At 40.4% G+C, this 26,170-nt stretch overlaps 1 protein-coding gene across 17 annotated transcripts in view; it reads left to right on the top strand.

The window, feature by feature from the left end:
* The window catches only part of PTPN5 (protein tyrosine phosphatase non-receptor type 5), an 83,399-nt gene extending 57,769 nt beyond the window's left edge, over positions 1-25,630 (top strand). For 14 of the 17 annotated variants that reach the window (XM_040608215.1, XM_040608208.1, XM_040608217.1 and 11 more), the window contains 8 exons: positions 2,589-2,778; positions 5,803-5,887; positions 8,855-8,934; positions 9,408-9,545; positions 12,706-12,816; positions 16,532-16,692; positions 19,914-20,027; positions 23,765-25,630. In XM_040608215.1, the coding sequence (XP_040464149.1) occupies positions 2,589-2,778; positions 5,803-5,887; positions 8,855-8,934; positions 9,408-9,545; positions 12,706-12,816; positions 16,532-16,692; positions 19,914-20,027; positions 23,765-23,858 (973 nt within the window). In that variant the 3' untranslated portion in view covers positions 23,859-25,630. Of the gene's footprint in view, positions 1-2,588; positions 2,779-5,802; positions 5,888-7,091; positions 7,145-8,854; positions 8,935-9,407; positions 9,546-12,705; positions 12,817-16,531; positions 16,693-19,913; positions 20,028-23,764 lie in introns of all 17 variants that reach the window. The other 3 variants (XM_040608220.1, XM_040608221.1, XM_040608222.1) reach the window with 3 other exon arrangements.
* The last annotated feature ends 540 nt before the right edge of the window (positions 25,631-26,170 follow it).

The following is a 26,170-nucleotide window of genomic DNA, read 5'->3' as shown; positions in this document are numbered from 1 at the left end:
CATTCCCTATGATGGCAGCTGCACAGCATGAAATCCACTATAGGGTGGTGAAAACTTTTACCTATGAAAGTGGTGTGGGTCTTGTTAATTTTTTTCTGTCACTCATGCTGGAGGATTAGTCCTTTCTCCAAAAGCAAACCATAGGACAAGTGGTAATGTACAATGATTCTCATTAAAAATGGGTTAGCCCAAAAGTAAATTAATTCCTTTGAAATTAACCCAGTAATGAAACTTTGGGGTAAGCTGGTATTCACTGCTTGAACCATCAGGGCAATAGAGCTTCTCAGAGATTCACAGCTGAGAAAAGGCAAATTTAGAATAAAAGGAAGATCTTTTTCTGTTTTGTTTTCTTTCAGTTGTCTTAGTGAAATAGAACAAAATCTTGATGGTAGAAATCCAGTGAGGATACTCTGCTGCAGGTGATGATGTTATGAATGACATTACTGAAGGACCCAACTTAGCAAAGTATCACCTTTCTTTATTTCTAGGTTTTCAACCTTAATTGAAGTGCTAACCATAGTTAATTCTCATATCACAAACTTAAAACCAAAGGCAGAACTTGGATTTTAAAAAGTATGATGCTGTTTCCAAAGCTCTTCGTGACACAGTGAAAGGGGAATGTTACAGAAGAGGCTTTTCATTTGCACTCCATGAGCTTAGACATTTTTTTCTCACTTTATTCATGGTTGCATTTGCTATAAAATTTCCTAGCTTTTCTTACGATATTCTTTAAATATGAGATTGCAGTAACCTCTGGGGCTTATCCCTGCACCTGCTGCTATCAGTGAGTTTTGCTGCTGTTTTTCATTACGGGCAAGATTGGGCTTGAAATGCAACAGTTGTTTGTGGTTTTGCCTATCCCTGATTTCATTCCTTCTCTCTCATTTTAAAGATGCTGATGCTTCTTCTCAGGTAACTGCTAGCCTGCGGGAAAGATACTCACTGTTTCAAGGGAATTGGGGAATATAAATTCGGGAATATCAGTTAGGGAATATCAATTGGTTCAAGTAATGAATTACAATTAAAATGTCAAAGAAGTAAAGATGGGAAAAAGAAAGCAGTTCCTTGAAGTTCTCATATCAGGTAGAAGGTGTATACTTTTTCAACCATACACGTGTGCTTGAGAAGCCAGACATCATTTCAGGTTTGAACTGTGCTTGGGCGGATTTCACTTACATCAAGCACGGGTTACTCTTCCTTTGTTGAGTGTTGTGTTGATTTGCCTACTTGTCCGTCTTTTGCATCCATTCTGCTTCTCCATCTCTCCATTTTACTTCCTTCTCATTCTTAACCACCTACACCGTTAGAAGGGTAGTCACTAGCTAAATTCAAACAGCACTCTTAAGAAGAAACCCTCTCATTTCCTCGTTCTGCAGAACTATTAATATCTTTGTGCGTGTAGCTCTTCTACCTTAAAGAACCCAAAGCATTCATTGTCAAATGCAGCTGTTTCTGAGGAAGGAACATAGTAGCTATTTAACAGCACACAGGAGGGGAGGGTCAAAATCTTTTGAAAGGTGTCACTAAAGATTCAGTGTCTACCACTAGTGGTCATGTTTCATCCAAAATTATTTTCCCATGACTGTGAATCATAGCAGGAGGCTGGCTGTCGATTCTTTTGGAAGAACTCCTGAATCCAAAAAAAGGCTCTGATCCAAGTAACAACTTCTACTGTCTTTTCTGTGAGCTGGTTGTGCTTGCATGTTTATGTGATTTTTTTTCAACAGCTCCTGCAAACATCTCCTCACTAGATTTTCCCAGTTGAGAGTCATAAAAAATAAGTTTACTGTGTGGTTGCATAGAACATTACCCCTAGTAATAATCATATGATTTTATCATTTATAATGATTTTATTATGTTAAAGATACTTAAATACAGATCAACTGATGATATTTGAATCTTTTGTCTGTGGTATTTGAGATTGACAGAAGCTCAGAAATGATGTAAAACTGCATTCAATAAACAATACAGACATTTTGACTTTGTTTCGTGGTATGGCTAACTGACAGTAAAGCCACTACAAATTCTACGCTCAGCAGCATCTCTGTTTTTACTCTAACTGTTAAAAATGTTGGGACCTTCATTTTACCCTTCTTATGATGTACTGTTGTGGAAAGAAAGTATTTCAGATAGAAAAATTATTCGCTGTAATGGTTGGCTTCTCATGTCTTTATTAATGTTGAGCTGGTAATGTTTATCCCAAGGTCGTACTCTACCGATGTTTTCTGTGCTACTAATAAATGGTTATTCAGTAGGATCTGGCCTGATGAAAATGAAGACCAAGACTTTCACCTATGGTGCCTAAAATGTCAGTCCATATTTAGGCAATCAAAAATGTGGTGTGGTTTGCAAAAGTGCAACAACAATTGTTGGCCTTCGTATTCCAGTGTACAACATAATCTTCTGGTCTTGTCTACCCAAGAAGCGTCGCCCATTTTCCACAGTTAGCAATCAAAACGTAAACAGCAGAACCAGCTGGGTGCTTTTCTAAAGTTGCTGTTTATCTGTCACTGGGACTGTGTCCATTGCTGACAATTATGGGTCAGTCTGTTCTGTTGTAAGCAAACTTCGATTGCTCTGTTTTGCAGGAGAGGTTCAAATGTTTCACTCACACTGGATATGTGTACCCCAGGCTGTTCTGAGCAAGGTTTTGGCTATGTTATGTCACCACGGGAACAGTCAGCCCGAGAGTACCTCCAGACGGCATCAAACATCCTTACTGAAGAGGAACTACACAAAAAAGCACTGGATCCTTTCATACTCCAGGCAGAGTTCTTTGTGAGTATCTGTCCTGTCTCTTCTAGGAGCATCAGGAAAATAGGGTGTTGTCTCTCTTCTGTGAACCTTGCTATTTTCTGCAAGTCTAAAATTAGTACATACAAACTCCACTTCCATCAATGAAGCATTTAATGGAATTCCCAAACTCATCATCCCTTGAAATGACAATGTCGGAAAGCTTTCAGTCATATTGTCACTAAAAAACTAGAGAATTTGTTCTGGCAACAAAAACCCCCCTTTGTTTTCACAAATCTTTTTTTTCTTTTTTTTCTTTTTTTTTCTGTTGGCATGCTACTTTTTAACAAAAAAAAAATCAAACTTTTTCATTGGACTACTGAAGAAAAGCCAGATTTACTATAGGCATAACTTCTTGAAATGTGTCTGGAGTTGCCCTGGGGATGAAATTACTCAAGTGCATACTCTTTGCTGTTGAGTACTTGGCATGGAGCTACTTCCCAAGCTTGAATGTCCTCCAGTTAACCAAAGCAGAGAATGGTTATGTCACTCAGCAGGAGCCACAGAAAGTATGTATTACTGGGTTTTTTTCTGCACAAAAATTATTTATTGCCTTTAGGATTCTGCAGTATGTTTCCTTGGCTCACTGTATCCACTGTTCTTTGAAAGAATTGTTCACCTCATTTTGAGAAAAAAAATTACGTACACAAATGAAGCAAACAGTTGAAAATTTGGTTTCTACATAGTTTAGGATAAAGGCCAGATACATTTCAGTGTGGTGAGTAGACTGGCTTTTTGGATCTTTGCATTCAGTGAGTGTCTTCCCTAATTGCTTGAGTGTCCGTGTCTGTTATACCAGGCTGTGGGGGGGTGCAGATTGCTGTAGCGGCTGTGAGTATTATGCCTGCTAGGTAGGGTTGTAAATTCCTGCACAAGATGGGAGGTAACCAGGGCACAGTCTTTGTGTGCTGGGATATTTCAGAACACATGATCAAGAGCTACAGAAGTTAATGCTACCAAGTCAAATACTCTCTTAAACACGTAACCTCAGCAGAACGAGAGGAAGATGGTGTTTTGCAACACAACAGCCCTTTCAGCCAGTCCTCTTTATGACCTGTAAGGATCTGGAAGGGTGGAAGAAACACTTTATGGCTTGCTGTCCTCCCTTCTTGTGCAGTTTCAGGGTTTTTTTCACTTTACAAGTACAAGGGGAGATGAAATAGTCTGGACTTTTAAAACAGACCACCAGATATCTGTGGTCCTTAGTTCACTTAGTGCTGTGCAAGTTGAAGAAAAGCAGCTTTTGTGTAGACAAGCCCTGATTCTTTTGAAGTAAAGCATCCATTTCTGTTATAGGGAGGAAGTGTTCACTTAGTGAGCATCTCAATTGACTGCTGAAAAGTTCACATACAGTTTCGTCAGTCTCTGAGGTGCACTGTGGCTTTCAAGCACAGAAAATAATGTTAGAAGTAGGAAAAAATATGCTTCGTTTCTCTGAGAGTTTTTGAACTAGTCTTCCTGTTGTTCAGAAAATCATTCAACAGCCAAACTATCCAAGCCATTTCCATTCTTTAATGAAGGCTGAAAAAGCATGGATAAAAATAGCTGTTGTAATCACAGTGTCATTTCTGTAATTAAAAATTGTAAGCTAGTTGTTTTGGTTGTGTTTTTTTTTTTTTAAACAGTTACTGTGAGCTAGCTCTGCATCATGTGGTTTCAGTCTGTCTAACCTACTTGATTTTCAAAGTTCAGATCCATGAGAAAGGAAGCAGTGTGTTTCATTTTGGAAGAAAAGTCAGCGGGGATCTCAATCGCAGAGCTGAGTCCTGAAATTCTTACAAGATTTAGAGTTTTCACTCAGGCGAAAGTCCTGTCGATTTTTGCTTAGAATTTGCTTGAGCAGTGAATAAGTGAGTCCCGAAAACAGACCATACCGCTTGGCTCAAGAAGATTTTTGGGTGACTAAATACCAAGTAGGAATTGAGGAAAACATGAAGGTTTTGTTGCCATGCCATTCCCCAGATTGGTAGGAGATTACTTCAACAAAATATTTTTATTATCAATTGCCTCTGCTGAAGTCCAGCAGTACACTCAGTGCTGTACAAGAATGCAGGTGGTCAAGTCTTCTAAAGCTCCGGAATTTAACGTAGTCCATAGCTCTGCTCATCTTAGTTTCTTCCCAGAGTGAAGCATGTCTTACTCAACCCTGACTTCTGTTACCAGAACGTGCATTATGGGCCTCTCATGTCCGCTGTGCAGCAGCTGGGATGACCAGCTCTGGTCCCAGGCTCCCGTGAGCCCTTTCTCTGCCGAGCCTGGTTAGCACATCCCGCCTCATTGCATGCCTGCTGGCTCCGGTTGCTGGAAGGTTCCTGTTTGTTCCTGTTGCGCAGTGGCCGCTTACTTGCAGGAGACAAGTAGTGGAGAATAAGAAGCCCCTCCATCTTTGTGTGTTCCTTGTGTCAGCAGTGTAGAGAGCAGGTAATCCCTGCACGCCTGTTTGCTGTCCTTGCCTGTGGGGCTTTAAGTGCAGTGCACAAAGAGTGACTCCCCCCCAGCTCCATAGAGTCAGGTCAGTATGCCAGCCCATCATAATGTGTGTCATAATTTGTTGCTGTCAGAGGGTCACTAGCATATTATTTCCTTCCATCCTCAGAGGAAGAAGGAATGTGTATCAGAAAGAATGGTATCTGAGGTCCATTGCTTTTTGGAGCAGAGTATCTTACATACCACCTTTTGTTCGGTTCCGTGCCCACACTTGCAATTCAGTTCTAATAATACTAGAAACTAATGTTAATGCTGTTGCATATATTACTCCAAGAATTAGTCACTATGAGCATTTTCATATTAAGGACTTCAGAAAAGAAAGCCAGTGATAGTAAAGGAAACATCAATCACATTGTGGTGGTAAATTGCTAGAAGTACTGTACCACGTGTCTTGGTTGATTTCATCACTTTGTCTCCCTCACAGGCAGGACATAATGGGCTTGGGTTTCTTATTCTTTCTGTGAACCTAATAGTAGTATCTACTGTGTTTTGTGGGTTTTGTTTTTTCTTTTGTTTTTACAGGAAATTCCAATGAACTTTGTTGATCCAAAGGAATATGATATTCCAGGCTTAGTGCGTAAGAATCGCTACAAAACAATTCTCCCAAGTAAGTTTCTGCTTTTTAAGTCACTGAGGCAAGGTGATTTATTCTATATGCCATAGATCTTTGCACTTTCCTTTCCAGAATGCTTGAAGTGTGTTGTCACTACAACGTATTGTCCAAAGGCCATATTTATGAAGCAGAAAGATGGCTTCAAAGCATAAACCAGACTTACAAAGAGTTACAGAGCGTGAAGAACCTAAGATCCACTGAACATCAGCAATAGTTGGTGTTGCTTTTAAAAATTCCACCCATGAACTTGGTGTGTTCATTCAGGTGGTTTGTTTGATGAAACTCCTTTAGAAGAACTGAATTCTAGCCATGTTATTTTCCTGGCTGATGTTTTTCTCGGAATCATGCCTCAAATGCAAACTGAGAATATTGGGAACTGACCTGATGGCATTAAGATTATGTAGAAAATCAAAATCTTTTTCTGTTCTATTACGCTATTTTATATGTAGCCAGGAGTAGAGTTTTGAGAAAAATTTTGGTACAGATTTTTACAAGTGTCATTTTCAGTTCTGTAATTCTAAAAGTTACTTTGAAAAGTGATGTGATTAGATGTCATGTCTCTTTTTTTACTCTAAGCCATTGTTGGAATATGCCACTGCTGGCCACAGTAAGTCTGCAAAGCCTTAAAGGTTCTGTGTCAGGTTAGCAAAGATAAGTGCAGAGAAGTAAAAAATGTCCTCAGCTATACCTACCATTTTAGTCAGCAAACCTGGATTGGAAACGGTTCCAGAAGAGATTTTTTTTTTACCTAGACTTACAACTCTTGGCAGCTGCAGCCAATGATCCAGTGTGTGCGACCCTCCTGATGACTTTGTACTCCACCTTGGACCAGAAGTGTAAAAACATTCAGCCACATTTCACTATTGATGTGCTAATGACTGAAGTGAATTGTTCGCGTATGAATTTACTAGTTTTGCTGGAAAGGGAAGATTGCAAAAGTGGCTAGTGATTTCAGGTACCTAAACTGCTAGGTTTTGAAGTAATCTATATATTCTGAATTTGGTATCTAATGTGTACTTTGAGAACTGGGACCATTTTAAGTATCGCATATTGGATGTTTAAAATGAGACGTCAGAATTGCTGCCATTTTGAACACCCTGTTCCAGAGTTGTGAACAGATGCCAGTTGGCCCACTACCATGTATTTTTTAAGAATGATCACTCAATGGGCTAATTATTTGTTGCAAGCTTCATCTCAGCTGTATGGATATCTGCTAGCAGCCATGTTGTCCCTTTGACCTCTCCAGATAAGGTAACTGGTTCCTACCCTACCATGCCTCCAAGGATTAACAAACTTACATGAAATAAGTTTGCAACTATTCACTAACACACTAACTTTAAAAATGTAAACACTACGTTAATAGAAAAATCACAAGGCAAGTATTAGAATTTAAAGTAAAAGCATATTCTGAGTAATGTTTAAATATTAGTGGATGCAGAAGGGAAAAGTAACTCAAATTCTACTGCAGCTGAAGAATACTAAAGGAAGCCTCTGCTTAAAAATATGTGGTACCTGTTGATAGAGTTCTTCAGATCCGTTTTATTTTTCCCTAAAGAGCCTCCATGAGATGGGCAGCCTAGGATTATTGGTATTATTAATAGGAGAAAATCACATAATTGTTACTTATTCAGCAGACTCCACAGATGACTGCATAAAACCCAGGCAAAAGGACTTCATGCAAGGGGTCTTACTACCCAGTGCAGTGACATTTGAACAAACATCTGGCAACCAATGTCACCGTTTTAAGTGTGACCTGTTTCAGGCTATCAAAATTACTGATGAAAAAGCAGATTTTATCTTTTGTCTCACCATCTCCCCAGCACTAGAGACGTGAGCAAATTTGAGCAGGAGGGAACTGTGCTAAAGAAACTAGCTGGTTTCACTACTTCTGTGCTATAAAACAGTATCTTTGGTAATGTCTTTGCTTTGCTGATTATGTTCATACTGTCACATAATAGATAACATGAATCTGTTCTGTCTGGGAACAGCATTTCATGCTGTGTCTGTGTGTGTAGTACTGTAGAAGTTACTGTGTAACTAGTCCTTAGTGTGAGATTGGGTAAAGTACAATTTTGGGGGGTTTGGTGTTTTTTTTTTCTGGTTTCTAAGCAGGCTGAACCTTTCTATTAAGAAGTCATCTGTGGTTTGTTTTTAATATTCTCTTGGTGATACATGCTGTTGCTGTTTGCTGAGGCCTCTGTCAGGAGGATGTTTCTTGTCAGTGATAAGAAACTGTGTAGTACTGGTGAAGGTGGATGTGTGTCAGCTCGCACTAAAAGCAGTGGAACAGCTCCTATTGACTTCAGTGGAATTGAACTGAACTTCTCAGGTGGAGTGTTTTCATCTGTTAACTTACTAAAACAAGAATAATGCTTCATAAACAGCCCTAATGACGGACACTGTAGTGAAGAGACTTAAACAAAGTACAAGAGACTTAAGCAGAGTACAAGAGACTGTTAATACTCTTTAATTTCTCTAACCATTGTATTTGTTAGTAGTGTATCTTGGCATTTAGTGTCACTGCAAGACAAGACAGGGAAAGAGTTACTGTCATCTGGCTTGCCTGTGTGCAAGAAATGTTTTTATGGTTTGGGAGAAAAGCTGTTTGCTGTCATTTCACAATGTTCTAATGTCTTACAAGCCAGAATGAGTCTGTTCACCTAACAAATTGAGAAATAATTTCCTGGAGCGGAAAACTGTCCAGAGTCACTCTGGGACACTGACTCTGCAACAGGAACAATTTAAGTAGGCTTCAGAGAGCAGGTAAAGCTATCAGAAGCAGCCAAATTACCCCAGCCATCCTTTCTGGTTTTTTTGTGGTAACATTTTAACATGGGAACTCTCCAAGGCCACTCACGTCTTTTGTGATGGCCATGAATGCATGTAAATGTCTTGCTGTACAAAAGAATCTTGTGTGCTTTTTTCTGTCCTCTGAGCAGCTTATCTCTTTACACCTTTCAGATCCTCACAGCAGAGTGTGCCTTACCTCAGCTGATCAGGATGACCCCCTCAGCTCTTACATCAATGCTAACTACATCAGGGTAAGAGCTTAATAGTCTGATGTCTGCCTAGCCTCTCTCAGCCCTTGTTAATGTAAACAGAGTTGCAACTTCCACTGGCTTTAAAAGGCATCCTAGCTGAACTGATTGCTCTTCTCTCCTGCTTATGTTAACTGAAAATCAAGCCTCAAAGTGCAACTCCACAGATTCAGACTAGCCAAAACCACACTTCTGCCCTTCTTGATGCAAATTGCTTGTCAGCTGGCCTGACCACGTGGTAAGACTGAATAAGGCTCTTGACTTAGCCAGAGTCACCCCAAGGCTGTTGGACACTCGTTGCACTTGAGTCCATGTTGTGCTTTTGCTCTGTGTACACGTGCGGGAGATAGAAAGGAGAAGAACTGATGCCACAGAGTCACTATTTCAACCAGTGATAGCTCTGTTTTAAAGACTGAACCATCAAGGTTGTGGTGGACATCCCTGTTAAAATTCATCTCTTGTTGTTTTGTTGGCAGGGCTATGGAGGAGAGGAAAAGGTATATATTGCTACTCAGGGACCGATAGTTAATACTGTCAGTGATTTCTGGAGAATGGTGTGGCAGGAGCGTTCTCCCATCATTGTCATGATTACCAATATAGAAGAGATGAATGAGGTAATGGTGTTACATATAGTCTGTATTCTTGTCTGTACTCTAGCAGATACTTCCGGCATAAATGCTCAGCCAGTAACCAGAAGTTAGTTCAGTGGCCTTGAGCCATCGGAGCCAGCATTAAATTCTTCAGGCTCAGAGAAGATGTGGGCTGCTCTTTCAGTTCAGTTTACTGTAAGTCTTGTTTTACCGTCTGACCTAGCCTACTGCTGGTTTTGCCATTTTTCCTCTCCCAGCTGATGCAAAACCTCATCAAACCCAGCTCTCTCTGCAGACACTCTTAAATTCTCTCTAAAGGAATAAAAACAATAGTACCCTGTAACTATTAAGGTTGAATATCTTTAATCAAAAGAGTTGGTGCAGCTTTATCTTGCATTTATTATGATTCAGTGTCTATAGCCCCATTTCATTGAGGCTGTTTCTGACTTGCAAAAGATGCTAGTTAACAATAATCAGCAACCAGAGCTGCTGTCCACCTAGCGTGATGTGGGTTTTTTTGCAGTTTAAAATACTGCTGCCCTCCAGCTGTTCATTACTTACCTGCTGAAACAGTTGCCCCATAGCAGAGTTGCAAGAACCATGTGTCTGGGCTTCAGTTCACAGGCAGGTAGTTGCACTTACGTCTGCCTTTATTGGCAGTGTAAGATGTGAGACAGTGATCTGAGCGTGTGTGGGGCTCTGCATCCCCACTCACCGCTGGCAGCAAGTGGAAAGGTCCAAATGGTGTTTCTTAAGCTGCAGCAGCAGTATTTGTTTAAAGCTTGTCCCTGAGAAGCCATTAGTAAGAAGCCCAAGAATATGGGCATACTTCTGTCATGCACACAGAGTTATAATGGCTTAACTGCTAACTGGAAGCTTAGTGTCCACAATTATGCATGTGCACAAACCTGTAACACAAACCTTTAGCTTTTCCCCAGTTGCAAAGTAAATAAATTTAACCTTGAACTTCAGAGAAAAAAGACATGACACAAGACAGAGAATTACCATGCTTAGCAAGTTACCAGTGGTCGGTTATTACAGCTGGCTGACTGGACACATACTGTCAAGGCATTGCTGATGCAAAATACAGTATTTTTGGTTTGCACTTTTTACACTTTTTCTTTGCACTAACATTTTAAACTTGCATCTGCCTCTGAGAGGCAGTGCTGAAGTAATAACTTATGTGTTGATCAGAGTTGCCAGTTTATGGCAAATGAGATGTTAAAATGTCACGACAGTACACCAGAATTATTTAAGGACCTCAAGGTTTAAAGATGATGATGCAGAGGAAATATTGGTCCTGAATGACATGTCCAGTGATAAGTTCTTCCGCTATAGTTTTCATAGCAAGATTGTGTAACAGGAATGTAAAATAATGTAGAATTCCTCTTATCCATACTGAGCAACTATTTCACTCATCATGTAAGTCTTGAGATGCAGTGCACTGCAATGCTGATATACTATATAACTGACCCTTGCTGTAGCCCATTTGTCGTAACAGAGCTGCTGAGTATTTTCTGATACCTTTTCAAAAATTAAGTGGTGTCAGGAATCTCAGCCATAAATATAGGGTAAGTCCTTTCATATAAATGTCTTCTATATTCATCCCTTTTCTTCTATAACACATGTATTAATGAATAACAGGACTCAGAAGTACATAGATTCAAAACCAAAACCTTTGTTCAGCAATGATGCTAGTGACAGAGGCTTTGTGTTCCTCCTCAGTGCAATGACTTTGCTAATGTGAGTATTAAAAGCTCTTATCTCAGCCCTCTGTAACATCTAATCTGAACTGACAGACAGCCCACAGAAATGAGTGGGCAATCGTACTCCACTCCTTTAAGCAAAGCAACGTCTGTGCTATTGATAGCTGCTAGTGCTCTTGACGGTTTTTGCAATGGATTCAGCAGTTTAAGAGTACAGGAAGAAAAACCGCAATCTGCATAAATAATTTTACAGAGACACAGTGGGCCACACTCCCAGTGGGTTATTAACTGATGCACTGTGCAGACAGAACAACACTGATTCTCCCACACACAAATTTTGACTCTGTAAATTTGCAAGATACTTCTCTGTTGTTAGTCTTTCTCCTGAAATAGAGTTATTTTTGGTGGGGAAGAGCAAAATGATTTAACTCACTTCCTTCATTGTTGTGTACAGCCATATAAAAGAGGAAGCTTACAAGCATAATCTTTAACTGGATTTGTCTGATAGCAGATTCTTATTCCTCTGTGATAACAAGATTGCTGCTTCTGTTATCACAAGGGACCCTTTTTCTCAGTCCCTGCCTTGTTCATGTCATTCCTTGTCCATGAACTAGTTCATGCACCATGTTGAAGTCCCTGTCTCTTCCTTTCCATATTGATCTGTTTAAAGAGAAACCACATACAACCAACCACAACCATTTTCAGTCCTCCTTCCAGGATAGGAGTGCTTACAAATTCTCACCTATTCATCTCTAGCGTGTCAATACCACAGTGTGGATTTGGAAATGGATTATGGTTTCTGCTTTTCTAATTGCCAAGTTGTGCTGGCTGCATCTCTGACTTTTTTGGCAAAATCAAATGTAGTGGTGTAATAGCTGTCACAGCAGTTGCTTCCTTTCAGTTCCTTAGCTTTGAAAGTTTCTCAGTGTCCATTTGAAGTGGATTTTGGTACATAATCTAATTCCCAGTCATGTTCTTTTGTACAAAAAAACCTATGCAAGTGATTGTCTTATATTCAGAGAGCATTGACCCTTTATAAAAAATAGGAAAGACCTATTTTGTGTTTCCATGCCAGTGTATACATACCACAGAAATATTGGTAACTAATGCGTATTATACTAACAATTATTACCTTAAGAAAACGATTAACCTCAAAACACAAGCACATTGCTACTGGCCTTTCTAATGAACCTTCAGAATGCACATCAGTTGCATAAAGATAAATAAGGGTGTCTGTATTTAAAAGCAGTGGTTAGTCATTCCTTGATTTGTGCATTTTTAATCATGCAATCAGGCTGTTACAAACGCAGCAGAAATCACCTGAAATGTGGTCCCTGTTTAGAAAGTGAAAACTTGTACTTATTATAGAAACGAAGTTTATTCACATTCATCTGTGCATGTGCTAGATCCAATTTCAGGAGTAAAAATGAACCTCCCTTGATACCTGCTTAACTAGATTTATTTTGTATTGCACACAGAAATGCACAGAATATTGGCCAGAGGAACAGGTCACCTACGAAGGAATAGAAATCACAGTTAACAGAGTCATACAAGCAGACGATTACCGTTTAAGGCTCATCACCCTAAAGGTAAATCATTCCAACATACTGACAGTGGTTTAGCTGTCTAAACCCTTAATGGAGATGTTAGTGGAGAGTTGTGTAGAAGTCTTCTGCACAGTATCCTGCTGTACAAATACCACTTTTCATTACTGAAGTCATTATAGCTTTGCCCAGTTCACCGACATACAAAGACCTACAGTAAAATAAGCAGTCAGAGATTTAGACTGCATATGTACAATCTGAAAGCTACAGGGCCCGTTGCAGTAGTATGGGGTTTGCTCAGTGGAAGAAACCAGTGACTCGTTCTGTGCCTGTGTCCTCTGTGTTCACTGGTCATTTAGAGTGACACGTTAGCTCATGGGTAGCTGCTTACCAGTCCTCACAAGTCATACTACAGACAGCACTTTGGGCCATGGGCTTAGGCAAAGGGTTACTTGATTACAAGCGGAACTTGTACCCGCATGGTGTCTTACAGATTCTTTAGGATGGGGAGAGACCTAGGAAATATTTAGATTGTGCTTCTTCTCTTCTTACGATCATTATTAGGATGCTGCCAGACTGCTGGATGCCCACCCGCTGTTTATACCTAAGATGACTTGTGCAACTAGTAAGAAGTAAGGGAGTTGAGAACGGGGCAAAAGGCATTTTAATTTTGCTTACCTGTTTTCAGTTTCTCTCAGCAGTGGGACTACTGGTCTGCTTGGCATTTGGTCAGTGGAGTGGTAGCACCACTTCTGTTCACCTTTTCTGAAACCCTTTTAGTAGGTACTGTGCTAATTTATTCTTTGAGCCATTTGGCCAACTTGACTTCGAGATACTTTAAGGGACCATTCCATTCCAAGACATTAAAACTGTTGACAGCCTTTACAAACACTTCCACCACAGCATTCTCCATTAGCATGTTTCCAGCTAACTGTGTATGTAGTTTTACATACCAGTGACAATTCTATCAACTTCTGGCTAGAGAGCTTAAACACAGGTTTAAGAGTCTACAGTACTAGAGTTTACAACTGCTTTCATTGCTGCGTTCTAGTATCTCACGCTACATGTTTTAATAACAGTCTTACTTACATAAGCTCCATACATCTTTCATCTACCAGATCTACCCTGACCTCAGTATACCATCACGATTTCTTTACAAGCTGAAAAAAACTCTCCTTTTATCCAAGCAGTTTTAATTTTTTTTTCAGCCATATGCTAACAGGCAGAAAGCCAGCATATAAAATCCCATGTCTGGATTGAGAGTGTGGAAAGTCTGTCACTCGTGCTTTTGGCAAAGGTGGCAAGGAGAAAATCACACTCCCTGACAAGTGGGAAGTAAAGAATATTTACAAGTATGTTGTAGACTTGCAGCTCATCCCAGTTTGTTTTTCCAGTTAAACAATGGTTTTGTTTTCAGTACTAGTGGGGCAGTTTCTCTTTCCCCCCAGTCCCAAATGTTAGGAGGTGAACTGCTGAGTTCTAGAGCCAGAAATAAAGATTCCATTTGTTAAGTTACCATTGCCTAAAGGTGTACATCTATCATTTAACAGCAGTAGTGGAGTAGCAGCTCTGGACCATACATATGCTAAATTGACTTGGTAGTAAAAACTAGAGAAGCCATGAAGTGACCAGTTTTCCCTTAAACAGGAGTGGTCAGAAACATGTGATGCCACCACCAGCAATACGTGATTACTGCATGTGTTACAGGGTGGGCTGTCATACTTCTTTCAGAATAGGGACAGGATCTGGGAAGTTTTAGGAATTTAGAAAATGCTGAGGCAATAGGGCAAGGCTTGTTTTCCTTTCTCAAAGGAACTTGCTGGTGTCCAGCCACTGATCTATGATCTCAGCTTCAACTACAGTGTGTATGTTGGTAAACTTCAAGCCATCAAATCTTGCTTCCTCTTAGGTGTTCCTAAATCTTCTCAGTCTCAAGGAAGCACCAATAGAGAATATTTTGTTGAAGTCAAAGCAGAAGTGTATAGAACCACAGGAGTCAGGGTTCTCTATGCTGAAGCGTGAAACTCTATGAAGCATAGACAAAACTAAAGACATCCAGAGTTCATCATTAGAACTTTGGCTTTTTTCTGTTTCAATCAAATGAGTGACTTTATTGATTCATGTTTTTCTTAGATAAATTATACTTTTCTCTCAGTATTATTTACAATGTTTTCATTACAATTTTTCACAACCCACTTAAGAATCCAGCGTTCATAACTTCTGTGGCTCACAAATGGTCACACATTCAGAAACTGTGTAACTGTGTATGTTCATGTTTCAGAGCAGTGTTGATTTGATTTACTGTAGCAAGCTCAAACTCATGACAACTGGTTATGCTCTCTTAACCAGAATATCTGCTCACTAGGGTGAGTAAATGGTCTGAAGCCAGGCTCTGTGTTATGATAGTAAGACTCTCTTTCCCTAAACTGAGCCAGATGTACCCTTAATGTTCCTATGGCTGTGCTTCAGTGAGCACTTTAAACCCAGTATTAGCTGGAACTTACAAGCAACTCAGTGAAGCCCAGCCTCCCTTTGTGCCAGCCTCTTTTTGTGCAGGTCTCTTGTTCCTGCGTTTGTGCCATCTCCCGTGTGCCCACACAAGCATTTATGTGACTGCGGAAGCCAAAGGGGGAAACGGATTGATCCATCTGAAAATTAGTCCAGCATGAGAAAGAAAAAAGATTTAACTAGATCGCTTCCCCAGTCTATTTCACTGTGAAACTATGCAAAAGCTTTGTCAACCAAAAAGAGGGATGGAAAGTGGCACAAATACAGAGCACTTGTAACATCCAGCGACTGACAGTTAGAGGGATTTAGGAATACAGATAAAATAAACTATTTCTAGATTTTTGTGCCTGGTTCTTTAGAAGGAGACAAATTTGTTCTGATTTTTCCTCCACTCCTAAACTCGGCCAGCTATGTGTTTAAGGGAAGATTGTGGAAGCTAACACTTCTGTTCCCGGACCTTTTGAAGACATTTGCTTAGCCAGCTCGCTTATGTAGTGGCTGAAAGGGTAAGGCCAGTTCCCTGAGCTTCATGTTACTGTTTGGCACCTTTAGAAATCATGCAGAAGGATGTCACTTTGAACACACAAAATTGGAAGCACACAGTGCTACTTGGCACTGAGAAAAGTAACAGCACATTTGCTATATCGTAGCCATGCTGAGACAGAGATTTGGAGTTTGTCTCTCAAAAAGCCCGGGACTGCAGCTGGATACAATTCCCACCTTCCTCTCTCTGAATTTCTCACCTTGTTTAAGAGAAGAGTAGAATTGACAGGAAACTTACATGAGTCTGTCTGTCAGAAGAGACAGAAAAATAAGCTGTCATCTCTCTCCCTCATCTAGGTAGCTAGCTATCGGAGACAGACATACGGCTCCTGGCTCTCTTGTCTGTCAGATACATTATGAAAGCAATTATGTCACAAGCACAGCTCTGGGTTTGCTGAATGAATCTGTCAAGAGGGAACAGACTGCCTGGAGTGTTTTGCACACAGCTCTTGGCACTAAAAGAGCAGAATACTTTGAGGGGTGGGGGAAGGGGGAGGAGGGTTTTTTTTTGTTCCAAAGGCAGTTTACTGAAGTGCAGACATGATATTTGAAATCCAGATTTGTGTGTTGTGTAGCTTGCCGTTTGGATCTCCTGTTCCATTTAGCATTGATTTACTCATCTCATTCACAAAGGGCAGACCAGGTTTTAGTATCAATTTAGAACCGGAAGTTCTTTTAAAATTTTGTGTTTGTCTTAACTGGATTGCAGAAGGGAGAAGAAGTCAGAAACCTGAAACATTACTGGTACACGTCTTGGCCAGACCAGAAGACACCAGATCAAGCTCCCCCTCTGTTGCAGCTAGTTCTGGAGGTGGAAGAAGCCATGCAGAGCGCAGAAGAGAAGAATGCCCCAGTGATTGTTCACTGCAGGTAAATAAAATCTGGCTTCTGAGGGCTTCTTCACATACAGTGGCATAGGGCAGATACAGTCGTACTGCCCATCAGTCAGACGTGGGAGGTCTTGTCCAACTGCTTCTGTGAAATATGCTTGGAACTTCTAAAATTTAGTGACAATAATTTTTTATTACCAGGCATTGCATTCAGATACAGACTGAGCTGAACACAGAAGCTGGTGGTGGCTCAGTTACTTGTAAGAACAGTCTCATTTCACTTGCCTTACTATTAGAATATGCTTTTAATGATCATAAAAGGGCCAGGTTACCAAAGGTTAATGTACTGTGAGTGAAACTGAATAGGAAGACACATGTAAGCACAAAAATGAGAACATCCAGCTTTAAGCCTCAAACCCCCCTGTTTTGTAGATTTCTTTGATATTTTTTTTTTTAAATCCTTATTAAGCCAAAGGCAATAATTTAAGTGTAACACAAAACAAATAGGTGGCAAAACTGATTGCAGCAAGTAATTGTCAAGAAATGTATGCAAATGATGGTAAAACTGAAGTATCTATGAAAAGTCCCTGGCAAAGGTGAAAACTTCTTATCTGGAAGAAGCAAAATCTTCACAGTGGTTTGAATTGTGATGAGAAAATTATAATTATGAATCACAGAGCAAAAAAAAAAAAGGTGACGATAGATACTTCTGTCTTCAGAAAGAAGTAGGATGATGTACTTATCACTTGTAGACATGACTGAGTACGTTCTTTTGCACTGATAACTAGGGAGCATGTTAAGCAACAACTAACCATTTTTAAATCAGCTATACTGGATAACTTCCACCCAAGAGTGTTCAAAAAAATTGGACCACAGCCTCTAATCCATTAAAATTTACTATAGCTGAATTCTAGTTCTTCAAAAATTTGAGAAATTCCAGAGGTCTAAAAGCAAGTCCTGTTTTGCCAGTGTTTAGAAAGGTTAAATGTGATTACTTGAAAACTACAAGTCAGTTCTCGAAACACTTATTCCAGGTAAATAGTAGAAAGCCTTGTAAGTGATGCAGTAACCTTGTCAGGGTAATCTTCCATAATTTCAATAAAATATGTTTTGCCAAATTGACCTTTGGGATTTTCCTAAGGAATTTTACTTATTTTTGCACAACATCTAGGAAATGGCAGATGGGTGCTATCCAAAAGCCATGCTAAACAGGCTGTTATCATACAGTGGGAATGTCTTGGCGTGAATGGTTGGTAGCCCAGTGCCATCAAAGATCCACCTATAAGCTAATACGGAGTAATCACTAGTAAAACGTTCATATGATGCCACATGTCCAGTTTTTCTGCCTGTGTTTTAAAACAGATTTTGACAGATTGGGGAGAGTTAAGACAAAAGTAAGAAATGGTTTGTAAGAAGGTCCCCTTTGCCCTTGGAAATCTGTGACTCTCTTAAGAGCTTCTTGAAGTATTATGGTATTTGCTGCAGGTAAAGATTCTGGTCACCGTGTCACTCTTGCTTTGCATACGTGTTTCATTCCTCTTGTATGGTGTCAGTCCCATGACCCAGTAATAATTTGGGGGGAAATGGGGCATTTTAATTTGAAATAACTACTAAGAGACATGGTGATAGGATTATGAAGTATTTTATGTGGTAACTGCTAGACCAGAGCCCTTCCAGATTATCCTCCGTTGCAGTCACTTTGTCTGAAGAAGGAATTTAACACATTGCTTCTATTTGAGAGTGCTTTATGCAGCAAGCCGTTAGCCAAGGCCTATGTTACATCGAGTACTGTAGCTCCTTTGACACTTTGGGAGATCCTCAGTAGAGCATAATCACTGTGAGTTTGGCCTTCATTGATGTAAAGTAATGCATCTTCTGAAAATGGGTGGTGTTCCCTCCCTTTGCAAAACATGCTGAGGTCTGTGGATAGGAAACAGTATACAAGAGCTGTGTACTGTGGCCTGTTTGGTTATGGCATCAATTGGATGATGAAGGCCCTTTTTTTCTTTTTTTTTTTTTTTTTTTTTTTAAATCACTGATGTACATTCATATGCAGCCGAGTCATCTGAAACCCTGAAATATTTGAAGTCGTGATGAACAAACTAGATACAGTAAAGAAAAGAGAAGTCAGGACATGTGGTACAGAGCTTCAGGGACAAAAATTTCAAGTTGGGTGGGTACCGCCATCACAATTATGTGAAGACTGAGATAAGTTCTTAAGTGAGTAAGACCATCCTCCAAACTTCCCCTAAATTGTTTTTATTGATCAGTAATAGAAGTTAAAACGATTCCAGTGTACCTGTTTCCCCAGCAAGCATAAACTCAGAATAAAAAAACCTGTTTATACAGTCAGAGAACGGTATTAAGACTTTCAAGCAGCACCTGACTGCAAACTCCATTGTTGCTTGTACATTTGTTGCCAGTGTTTTTGTATTACAGCTTGAGCACAATTTAAATGGAAGCAGGATTTCTTGCAGTTGTGTCAAGTAATTATTCCTGAGTATACTCACTTAATTATTTAACGCATAAGAAGGGCTTTTAGCTTTTGCTGCTAGTTTTTTATTAGGTGATAAGAAGAATTCACAGCTTCGGTAGCAGTGTGCCCTTGAAGAAAAAATATCAATTCTGGTCATTAAGCAAGGACTGAATCAGATAAAGATGTTCAGGAAAGACAAAGAAATTGCTTTAATAGTGAATTTGTTTTATCTCACACTAATTCAGAGAATTACTAGATTGTCAATCTGATCAGCAAATGGCATTGCACTTACCATACTGCTGCTAGCTCTAATTATTTAAGCTCTGATATTTTAGTTCTAACAATAAGAAAGGTTTAGGTTTTTTTACTGTACCTATGAATGAAAATGGCTTTCAAAGAAACCGTTGAGATTCAGACTCTGAAAGCAAGTGTTGCTCAAACCAAGTCTAAGTAAGAAATACTGTTTAACTGCTTATTTTCAAAGGTTAAATGACAGCTTCAAGGACATATTGGGTCAAATGGTACCTAATAGTCCATTTTTAGCACTGTATGTGAGATATTCACTCGTTTGCTGTGAGTGGCTTTTGCTTAATTGTGTTTTCCCATTGAAGTTAGTATCTTTTCCTAGTTACGACTTTATATTCACAAGCACCCACATGGCAAAGGTTGGAGGGAGGAAAGGGATAATGGAGTTTGATTGTGGATTTAATGGTGCTTGTTTAACAAGAAGGTTCCAAAGCCATTCTGACATCTCTACTGCCTCTCTCTGCTTTTCCCTCCCTTAGTGCAGGCATCGGGAGGACTGGCTGCTTTATTGCAACTAGTGTCTGCTGTAAACAGCTGAAGAGCGAGGGCATAGTTGACATATTGAGAACTGCCTGCCAGTTACGGTTAGACAGGTAAGAAAGCCTGTTTCCTTTCCAGAAAAATGAAAAATGGTAATCTTCCCCATTATTTTAAGGAGAAACAAATGGGAAAAGGGAAAGAACAAAGGCAAACGGAGGCCAAGAGAGAATGTTCCTTGAGGGAAGTTGTCATGTTCTAAGCAGTTCTGACTTATCATCTGCCTATTTTATGAGCAGTAAGCCTAATGAACAGCTCTAGAACTGAGCTAGACTCACAGCCGGCACCAGCATCTGCATTGGCTGCACAGCTCAGTGCAGCAAGGAATTACCTTTCACCAGCTGAGGAGCTGGCCCCATGTTCATACAGAAGCAAAGTCTCATTTAAGCTCAGCGTCACAGATCAGCACTTGGCTCCCAGGAGAGGTGAAGAAGCCTAGCCTTGTATACTGGGAGCTGGGAGCACTGTTGGAAGGGCATGTCTGCTTGGGATGCTGTGGGGAGGGGGAGAGTATGCAGTCTAGAGTGTTTGCAGGCGTATGAAGGAGCTGTGAAAATCTCCAGAAATTCAGTAGTTTCCAGTTAAGTATTTCTTAACACACTACCTTGAGTTTGATTATGAGGTAAACAGACTTGAATTTTGCACCAGAGATGTTATTTTTCCTCTTCCACTGGTTTCAAGTGCCATCAAAACATGTCTCAGTGCTCTCTGTAATGATGATAAATGTAGTCGGGGGAAGAGATGTCACGAAAAACATACCAAAGATTTTTCTGAGGGAAAAAAAAGAACCTCAGCCCCACACTGAACTTCTATTTCAGAGCAGAAATTATGCTCAGTGGGAGGCAGAAAATGACATGCTTGCTGCCCTGCTGAGGCTCTGATAGATAGGGACCTGCAGGGGCTTGGAGGTTTGGCTACTTCAATGGATTTCAGGCCAAGCAAGGAAAGGCTTCTTGAGGAAAAGAAAACCAGAATAGAAATAGTGAGTGCTGATTATCTGTGGCCTTCTGAAATATCTGTCTGGATCTGAAATATCTTGTCACTGTGACAAATGTTACATAGGAAAATAACCATACAAATGAAGGCTGAAGACACCTGCTTACAAATGTGCATGATACAGAAAGCCAATTAAAAATACTAGCTTTGCAGGGAGAGGGGAGCTGGCAGTCATTTTCAGAGGCTGAAGAAGAGAGATCACTTTAGGGATGCCGTGGAGGAAAAGGAAGGCTGCAGAGACCTGTGTAGCAGCCATGTACCTCTTAAGAGTGGGGTGGCATAGGAAAAAGCCATTTAAATGTCATTGGAGAAGATACTCAGGATGGAAAATCAGTCAGATCACCGTCCTTGCTACAGAAGAGCATGGTTTCCTGGCGTGCTGAAAAACGGGGCTTGTAGGCTCTTGGAAGTCATGCTGCCATCCACTGTCATTTTCACTAAACCCCCACAAAAGCTCTGGGTGGCTTCAAAAGCAGCGTGAGAGGATGAGATGGTGTGCAAGCAGCTATAGGAAGGAAGACCCTCTCTGTCTTCTCCTCGTCTGGTCATTACTGGCTAGAGAAAATAGGATGGATGGGAAGGAGTCACCAGAGACTGAGGGAAAGATGGTTAGATGCAAGCCAGAGCAGACGGAAAGGAATGCACCTCACAATGCTCCTCACTGCTGCACAGCAGTAGAGGGGTTGACATTAGCCCTGAGAACCACCTTTGAGGTTACTCTGGGCATGAAGGGAAGAAATTTTTCTTTCCCTTTATTCCCTCGCATATCCCTTGGAAAAATCCTGTGCACTGGGCTTTGCAGCAGTGGCCAACAACTAACTGGTCTTAAAATAACTTAGTATGACTATGACTAAGGAGGGGAAGTGATCGCTCCTGCATCCTTCCCACAGTGTTGAGAGACATTTGCTGTCCTTTCCCACAATGCAACTCAGATTTGAAAGGTTTCTGTGGCAAACAGGGATGAAAACATAATTTCTCTATTCTGTGCCCAAGCCTGGACAGTGAGCACATGTCACAGTGTGCATGTGTGTGGGAGGGGGAGGAAGCCACCACATAGCAGGGAATCAGATAAATTCTTGTTAAATTTCTCCTGTGGTCTGAAACTTGATGGCCACGCTAGTGCTTCTGTTGCTACAACTTCAGGGTTCAACCTCACCGTTAATGGAGTTGCATGGGGAGTAATTGCCAGATGTGACTAATGTTTCCTGTGTGTCGTGGACTGACATAAATACATTTCAGTGCTGTGTGCAGCACAAAAGGACTCAGAAACAGATTAGCTGTGAGCTTATATTAAGTAGAGCGGTTGGGGAGATGCTCAGCTAGGGATAGTTTCTTTAGAAACAGAGTGCGTGTTTCCCACCTTTGCTTATTGATGGGAGGCTGTAGCATGGATCCCTGCCCTTTGCTACTCATTGTTAAGTGTTATTTCAAGCAGCTGCTTAACAAAGTAACTGCAAGAGGCAGGAGGAGGAGGTTGTCTTTCCCACTCATCTACTTCTTACTGGTGTGGTTACTGTGTGACCCACAATTGCTAAGGTGGACCCCATCGAAGAGGGAGGTCCCCAAGGAGGGTGCTAGCAGTCTGCTGTCCATTTGGCTCAGAGGAAGCAACTTTTCATTAGTTTCCTCTGGTGAAAGTTTCTGAGGAAATGCACCACGTGTGCTTTTCCTCAGGCTGACACAGTGTGGTTGGCTCTGGCTGCCTGCAGGTTCCCATGTTCTCAACCCCGCTTGTTGCAGCCGCCTTTTGGCACTGTGTGCCTGGGATCTGTGCACCAGCACCGGTGCTGGCACAGTTCTGCATACACCTTCTGGGAGTCTGAGCCACAGATACAATTATTTTCATAATGGATTATCAAGTGATTGTATCGCTGTTGATGAGGCGCTCTTAGCAGAATTTTGAATGTTAGTAAAATCTGCTTCAAATGGACAACTTAATCATTCTTTTTTTTTTTCATTTCTGTCTCCCACTGTAGTACTCGTGTTGATGAATATGCTACTTGCAGAAATACACAGGCTAACGATACATGAAAAAGCAAACTGTTTCTGCTCCTGCTTGCATTTCCTTTTAGGTTTGCAGTTTTAAAGAGAACAGCAAAAGCTGGAATAAAAGCTGAACCAAAAAAGATTTCTGTGCTGGGAGTCTGTTACTGGTCAAGGTGTGCATGGTGGTCAGTTCAGTTAGAAATCTGAGTCGTCTTTTGTTAAAGTTCCATTGTCTGTTCCAAAATCCTGCTGGTCATCCCCTAGTTCCCTGGTGAGCTTGCCAAAAGCACAGCGTGGAATGGCACACTTTTCCAGCATGGGAAAGTTGCGCGCTCCATCAGTTGTCTGGCCTGGCCCTCTATAGTCCGCAATTCAGCTGAGAAGTCTTAGATGAGCCACTTCCCCTCTTTGTTCCCCCTGCTCCCATCTATTTGTCTAGAGCTTTGGGGTGCAGGTTGCTTTTCATGGCATTTAAAATGGTGCTTGGAGTATGTATAGGTGCTCCAGTAGCACGAAGGTAAATGATGATGGTGGTGCCTTACTGGATGAGGGCCTCTGCCAAGAAAAATGAAGGTAAAGCCCTTTCCTGCTCTGCCTACCTTCTGTTCCTTGGTTAGCAAAGACTTTCAAAATGGAGCTTGAGGTCAGGCTGAGAGCTGGTTGCAATCAGGGGGGCACTTTTCACTCATTTCAGGAAGCTTTGGAATGGATCTTTTGTGTGTAACAAGCTTCATGCTAGCTGTGCCATTTCTCATATGTTTGCATGTAATAAGGCTGCTGTTTCCCTCCCCTTTTTTTCTTTCCGTTTCAGGGGAGGAATGATCCAGACTTGTGAACAGTATCAATTTGTCCATCATGTCATGAGCTTGTACGGAAAACAGCTTTCTAGAGCAGCCGAAGAATAAGTGTTCATGATATTCCTAAAGGCTAAAACCAAGAGAACTTTTGACTTCATTCAGATATATTTCAGATCTGATAAGAGACACATGATAACCTGGCTGTCTTAGCTGGAAAGAAAGACATACTATTTTACTTTGATATTGCTTTTATGCTCTTGTTTGCATTGACATTTAAGAGCGGAGGTACACCTTGTCTTAAATATATGTGACGGGACATGATCTTCACCAAAAAAGCTTATTTATACTGTAAATAAGTATAGTAGCTTCATTTGTTACAAAAGCAAGAAAAAAACCAGGAAAAAATAGTCTTCAGTTTGCTATTTTTAAAAGAACATTGCTAATATATCTAAATACAGTGTGAAACTTTTTGGATTGTCATGCTGAAATGTGCCGTGTGTTGACTAAGCTTGAAAGTAACTTTTTGCTTCTTTCTGATTGTTTTTACATATAAAATTACCGAATACTGTGTATATCGTAAACCTTCTGAGCCCCTCTGCATTGAAAGATTCAAGTAGATTAACATTGAAATGACATTTCACACGTGGTTTGCTTGTTTATTTTTTCCTAAAGCAGTCCACCAGCAGTGTTACCCAGAACTAAAGGGGAAAAAATATTTAACTGATATGAATCAAATTCTTACTTCCAACTCTTACCAGCAGTGTACCCCAGTACCATGACAGCTGGCTGAATGAGGTGAATAGTAGAAGTTAATCTGAACGTAAGTTCTTCACACTTTAGCTTTTCTTTGTCAATATTTTGCCATCTCAAGGCTGAAACCAGATTTGATTTTTGCAAATAGTTTCTTTTTTTATGTAGTCAAACCACAATCCGAATACAATTTCCCCGTAAATTTGAAGTTTGAAATCAGTTGAGGAATTTTGTGAGTTGAATTCATCCTTATTAAAAATATAATAATAAAATCACTTGTATTCTATGAATTTAAACTTGCTTCAAAGCTTTGAGAGTGACCGAGTGCCCAGCACTCATTAAAACTAACACAGACCCTATAGGCAGCTTTAAAAAAAATCAGTCTGAGCGTGATGGCTGCTTTTTGATAAATTTACCCTCAAAACATCTTTAAATAATCGCCAGCCCATTCTAATCACTAGTCCAGGCAGCAGTGTTTCCTTTTCAATAATACAGTTGCTGCCCATGCTTTTCTTTCTAGACCTCAATAAGGCTGTGGTTTGTTTAATGCTTAGAGGTAAGCACATGTGTAAGTCCTGTATTAAGCAGAGAAAAATGGATGTACACAGGACCCCTAACATGAAAGATGAGTGTTTGGTGAATAGAAGCTGTAATGACCTACTAAAAATATTTTTGCTTCTCTTTATTTGTAACAATAACCAAAACCCACTACTTCTGTCAGTGCAGGAGATTCTGAGAATTTACTGCACTTGCTGATCAGGGGAAGGTAAAGCAGCTCTTGGAATGATAAGGGCTGATCCTGTTCCCACTGAGGTTTTGCTATCGATGTCAGCAGGTGCAGGGTAGGGCCTGAAATGTTATGCCTACAACTTCATCACTGTGGGGAAAGTTTCCCAATATTTCAGTACACATCCTTTGTGTTTATTCTGTATCCATGATCCTCTAAAAATCCTGTCGGCAGGTTTTGCATGAATGTGCGGCAAAATGTGTTATCTTTAAACCACTTGATTTTATTGCTGTATTTAAAATATTTCCTTCAGTGAGAAGCTAACAGGAAGAACTGGCATTCTTTTTAAAAATACTGGTGGTAGTCATTAAATAGAGCAATAAACTTAAGCTTTTGAGCATAATGTGACTGTTAGTTTTATGTAAACCTTGCTAGCTGTATTCTCCCCTCTGCTACTGATTCTTTCGAAGGGGTAACACTATTCCATCTAAGCACTTCTTAAAAATAACAAAAGCATCACTGATACTCTGAATAACATTGTAAGTGGAACTCCCTATGAATGTTTTCAGCTGTTCAGTGCCCTTCAGTGTCAAGACTGACTCAGTGAATAAAATTACTTCTTCTGTCATCAGCTTTCTGTGCATCTGCTAAAGAATTTTGTTGATGATTGATAGGAGCGGGCATATAGGAGCGAAGTTCATTGTGTACATTGCCTCCTGTGCAAGGAGACTGTCTAGAGGAGAATTGCTTTATGGAGAACAATGTATAAAGGGTTCTGAAATACTGACTTTGAGGTCCTTGTGCAGATCCTCAGCAGGTATTAGCTGGCAGTGCTTCACTGAATTGGGTAGGAGTGAACAGTTTATACTGATGAAGGAAATCTAGCCCACTGTCCACTCCCATTTTACATATGTGGAATGTCCTGAGAGAGTGGTCATGATAA

This window comes from Falco naumanni, chromosome 10, assembly GCF_017639655.2.
Source record: "Falco naumanni isolate bFalNau1 chromosome 10, bFalNau1.pat, whole genome shotgun sequence".
NCBI lineage: Eukaryota > Metazoa > Chordata > Aves > Falconiformes > Falconidae > Falco > Falco naumanni.
This window is presented reverse-complemented; position numbering and strand designations above follow the sequence as displayed.